The following is a 1,960-nucleotide window of genomic DNA, read 5'->3' as shown; positions in this document are numbered from 1 at the left end:
TAGATAAACACCTACATTCGGAATTGTTTGGCCTTGAGCTTTATTGATTGTCATAGAAAAGCTAAGCCGAATTGGAAACAGTTTTCTCTTCATCTTAAACGGGAACATGTTGTATTCAGATGGACATAAGGAAATTCTCGGAAGAAATACTCTCTTTCCAGCATGTTGACCAACAACTATTTCTGCATCGATGACGTTCTGTTGAAAGCCTCTGCATATCAATCTACTGCCATTACACAATCCATTCGAGGGATCGATATTTCGTAACAGTATTATTGGGCATCCGATCTTGAGACGAAGGTAATGAGGAGGCAAACCACTAACAGTTAAAGAATTTAAGAACTCCATCGGATAGATGTTGTTCTTATCATCTTCTGCTTCGTCGAAGCTGTAGTATATTTTTTCATCTCTAGAAAACTTGTCGATCAACTGATCATTAATCTCGTCGACATTCTCGTTTTTAGTTGACAATATCGCCCTTGAAATGATATAATCTGAATTAGCCCCGTTGATTTGCAGAGATAGAAAGATCGCGTCAATCAGCGCATCTTTTGACTTACCTTTATCAGCATAGGGAATGGTCATGTCATCCGGAATGCAAATAAAGCTTTCGTCCACCGCTTCTTCATCTCCATTACCGACTCTTAGTAAAAATTCTGAAAACCATGGATCAGTGCGTGCTCTCATATTGAGCATTAACCGTATCTTTTTAATCGTTGCCCAAAGAGGTGACATCCTCAAGCTAGAATCTACAATCTGTGCTCGGGTTCCACACCTCACGACCAGTAATACTTGTCTAAAATCATCCCCCAAAACCATTATCTTTCCGCCGAATGGGAGTGCCACCCCTATGATGTCTCGTATTGTTCGATCGAGCGCCTCCACCGCCTGCCTCTTTGCCATCGACGCTTCGTTCCGGATGATTATTTTTTCATCTCGAATCAATTTAGCAGCCCCACTCTGTTTTCTTATGTTGCACATCGAGTTATTATCAAGGTTCAGAGGAATTTTGAATCTAGAGTGAGCTGTTCTCCCTTCGGGCATATTATTGGCAGCAACACCCGACGAAGCGGTTGCGAGAGCAATAAGACCACGTGAACGGATGTTGGCAAGCAAATCTTTGTACAAAAAAGTCTTCCCGGTTCCACCCGGACCATCTATAAAGAACACTCCTGGACAATCCTCGTCTACGTGCCTCATGATCTCATCATATGCATATTTCTGGTTAGAATTCAGAGAGTCTCGGGCACGCAAGTGTTCATCTTCCACAACTATAGAGCATTCCTCTTGTACCTCATGAAATTCTCCAGATTGAAAATTTGAATTTGCATCAACCATTGGAAGATCGAAATCATCAAGACTCTTACCCATAGACTGTAGAAAAACAAGGATATCAGCTAGAACCAGATTACGGACTTTATTTGCACTTTCACATTGTCACGTATAATCTTCAGAGAGTGAATCATAGTGGTCATCCCATAATTTGCGAACATCTCCTTGCTCACAATAAATCAACATCGTGGCAAATAACCTCCTAAGAGCAGCCAGAAATTGAAATAAGGAGGCCTCTCCAAGACATTGGGATAAGTTGTCATCGTTCTCTATTAACCCTCTCTCAAGAGATGCTTTGCGAAATGTAGGGTGCAGGAAGCCGTTAAAACTGTATAGATCTTCAAAGCAAGTAGACCCAGTAATATGAGACAAAAGTAGGCGTAGGTAGAACCGCTCTCCTTCAGCTGGATTTGCAGACACAAGTCGGCCTTTCATTGATCCTCTTTGCAGGGGATTCCATCAACGTGTGCTCCAATTCCACGTGTAGTGTTTTAGAAAGTCTTTGTACAAATATTGTCTTGCACTCATGTCTGTTCTATTCCTATCAAAAAATGCAGTCAACATCGTTCGTTTATCTCTCTCTCTATCGACAATATCTGTSATTATATCATCATCTCTAAACCTAACC

At 41.3% G+C, this 1,960-nt stretch overlaps 1 protein-coding gene across 1 annotated transcript in view; it reads right to left on the bottom strand.

The window, feature by feature from the left end:
* The window catches only part of LOC112506156, a 2,385-nt gene extending 618 nt beyond the window's left edge, over positions 1–1,767 (bottom strand). The window contains exons 1-2 of the mRNA XM_025110180.1: positions 1,492–1,767; positions 16–1,374 (exon numbers count right to left, since the gene is read on the bottom strand). Of these exons, the coding sequence (XP_024965948.1) occupies positions 16–1,374; positions 1,492–1,767 (1,635 nt within the window). The remainder of the gene's footprint in view (positions 1–15; positions 1,375–1,491) is intronic.
* Positions 1,768–1,960: the final 193 nt, after the last annotated feature.

This window comes from Cynara cardunculus, assembly GCF_001531365.2.
Source record: "Cynara cardunculus var. scolymus isolate 2C chromosome LG 2, CcrdV1, whole genome shotgun sequence".
In the NCBI taxonomy this organism is placed as follows: Eukaryota; Viridiplantae; Streptophyta; class Magnoliopsida; order Asterales; family Asteraceae; genus Cynara; species Cynara cardunculus.
Note: the sequence above shows the minus strand (reverse complement) of the source record. Positions and strands in the feature narration are given on the sequence as shown.